Genomic DNA, 3,028 nt, shown 5'->3' with positions numbered 1-3,028 from the left:
TTTTACCTTATTTGTATAGTTGTATTTTATATTTAATCTGTATATCTGTATTTATGTTCTACTGTTAGTGTTATCTGTATGCACCAAGGGTCTGAGAGTAACGCAATTTCAATTCTCTGTGTGTATGTGCTGTACATGTGGAAGAACTGACAATAAAGCAGACTTGACTTGACTTGACAAACTCCAGGAAACCACAACATACATCTAAATCAATGGGACAAGCTGAATGACCTCATGCGAGCATGCAAGTGACTGACCCTGATCCGGACACCACAGGCTGTAAAAAGAAACCGAACGAGCCCGCTTCCGAACAGGCCATAGGATGAGACTTAACATCCCATGCATTTGATATAGGGGAGAATATAAGTCCCCTAAACTTGTGTCCTGGGGCCAGTTGCATAAACTTAGCCACCATGTTAAGACTGTGTCTTAAGAACTAGCTTGACCAACTAGCAGCTGCCAAGGGGTAATCGGTCTTACTTTTCCAATACGAATAAGACCAATCTACCTTTTCATAACTGAATATAAAAAGTTATGACCAGTCTTGAAGAAAAAAAATTAGATGACTAACTTTTTAAGACTAGTCTGAACAGTTTATGCAACCGGCCCTTCTTTGATCTTTGTCAGACTGATGTCTGATGTAAGACTCCTAGCTGCCATTCCAGGCATGAATGGCTCTATAAATCCAGCCATGTTTGGCTCTTCTCCTGTTCTGCTATTTAAACGATTGAAATCCCAAGCTTTTATGGAGCTGCTGATAAAAACCCATTCTGTGCAACCTTTGTAAACAGCTAGAGTGGTTAACAGTCTCCTAATTCATCTGTGATAAAGAGATGAATGTACTGTACGACATTCTTAGACGAAACAGCCATGCATCAGCAAAACATTCGGTCATTAAACCCAACTTAGTCAGTTCACTAAGATATCAGCCATACCTTTATAGAGGCTCTGATGTTAGGGTGTACACGATGATTGAGGTCTTCGTGGACACGGTCGAGCAGCCAGAGAAGGAACTCCTGGGCATCATGTTGAGCATTTCCCCGGTACTGCATGGCACTCTTTGCCACAGCATTCTACCACAACACACACAGAGTATTAGTCAAGTTTTTGAACATGAATGTTTCTAATCTACAGAAGCAAGATCAGATATGGAAAACTTCTATTCAGTATTGACAACTGTGCTTTTTAGGGATTTACTTTAATGTGTTTTTAACCATATAAAGCCTACTGTATCATATTTGATGCATGATTCACTGAGATCTTAAATTATCAACATGGTCAATATTTTGCTGAAGAACCTGTTGTACATAATCTACTACATGCATTCTGTCCTTTCATAATCCTTCATACTTATTTAAGCAAGAAAAAAAAGGCCTTTTGCAATAATTGTAAAAATGTCCACCTTCAGGTTGTCTTTTTGCTGTGAAATCTTTAATGATTTTTATGAAGTTAATAACTATATTCAAGATGAACATTTACTTGACAAAAGAAACTTAGGTTTACTTAATTATCCATAAGAAAAATCATTAAATTGTGAGTATCAAATATGATCAGGCTTTTGAGTAATGTTTATTTCTACATTTCTCAGTCATAATTGCACTGTATATTTTTCCCCTACACTTTGATCATACTACAGAGCTCTGATCATAAAATTAAGCCTTACTGGGGGAAATATAGTGATACCTGATAATGATATGCATTTTATGCAAGTAGTCTGCTATACTGTTATAAAAATCTCACTGATTTACAAGATAGAATTTTATCTTACTTTTTGTCCATATAAATAACAACATCTGTAACAATTTGCTTTTTTTTTTTTTTTTTTTTTTTGCTCAGTTTGAGGCTCAAATTGAGTTTTTTTTTTTCTCGAGTATGAGCTTCATATTCTCATTATATAATACTATATGTGCCACAAAAGCCTGATGTATAAAATATTATATAAAACAAAAAACACATACGCAACATTTTTTTTGTAGATTTTTTCAGAAATTTCAATACACCAATCTATTTTTAAAAAATCTAACTTTTTTTCCCCGACTATTTTTTCAGGCTCGGTTAATTAATATACCACTGAATAAAACTCATGCTGTCCTACCAGCACTTTTACACTATTTACACTTAACCTAACAAAACGTCATTGCAAAACTAATCATTTGTGAGTTCCACTAATTACTTATTTCGAAAAGTATGCTTCCAATAAGTTGTTCAAAACTCAAAACTAGTAATTTCCCGTTAATATATCTCGGTGAAGTATATTAAAGGCACAATATGTACGATTTTTTTATTAAAATATCCAATGTAATTCTTTGGAAAGCAGCTTCTTAATAGGCTTGCTGCGATAGACGGTGTTTTCGGTTATACCGGTGTTAAGCCGCAACACCGGTTACGTCATTTGCCTACCGCCCCCCACCGTCGTTTTGGTTTTTTTATAGTAGCAAAAATCATTTAGCCTAGTTCAGTTAGAGGACAGACACTTTTAAAAACTAAACGCTCAATGCAGCGTGCCGTTCCGTGCGCGAACAACATTGCACCACGGAGCAGGAGTCAGATTTTATTTATCACGTGAGGAGAGTGAGTCGAGCTGACTGACAAGAGTGAGATGAGAAAGACAAGACGATGACAGAAGATTGTTTAGAAAGGAAATGCAAAGGCGCCTGTTTGGCAATATTTTAGATTTTGAAAAGCCTATTGACTGGAAGTTTTTTTAAACATTCATTTCTTATTCATTTGGTTCCACGGTGTTTGCTGATTACTTTATTTATACTTTGTGTATTTTATTTATTTTATTTTGCATCAAGGTGTATATGCCGTGCCTTCAAGCTTTCTTATTCGTTTTGCTAATACTGGAAGTTTTTTTTAAACATTTGTTTCTTATTTATTTGGTTCCACAGTGTTTGCTGATTACTTTATTTAAACTTCGTGTATTTTATTTATTTTACTTTACATCAAGGTGTATATGCCTCCAAGCTTTCTTATTCGTTTTGCTAATAAATGTTCTATGTTTCTTATTTATTTGGTTCCACAGTGT

General features: G+C 35.0%; 1 protein-coding gene across 4 annotated transcripts in view; it reads right to left on the bottom strand.

Moving 5' to 3' along the window:
• Positions 1–3,028, bottom strand: part of usp31 (ubiquitin specific peptidase 31) — a 30,309-nt gene that overhangs the window by 23,784 nt on the left and 3,497 nt on the right. For all 4 annotated transcript variants that reach the window (XM_016468722.1, XM_016468724.1, XM_016468723.1 and 1 more), the window contains exon 2: positions 936–1,073. In XM_016468722.1, the coding sequence (XP_016324208.1) occupies positions 936–1,073 (138 nt within the window). The remainder of the gene's footprint in view (positions 1–935; positions 1,074–3,028) is intronic.

The sequence above is a fragment of the Sinocyclocheilus anshuiensis genome, unplaced genomic scaffold (assembly GCF_001515605.1).
Source record: "Sinocyclocheilus anshuiensis isolate Anshui unplaced genomic scaffold, SAMN03320099.WGS_v1.1 scaffold152, whole genome shotgun sequence".
NCBI lineage: Eukaryota > Metazoa > Chordata > Actinopteri > Cypriniformes > Cyprinidae > Sinocyclocheilus > Sinocyclocheilus anshuiensis.
This window is presented reverse-complemented; position numbering and strand designations above follow the sequence as displayed.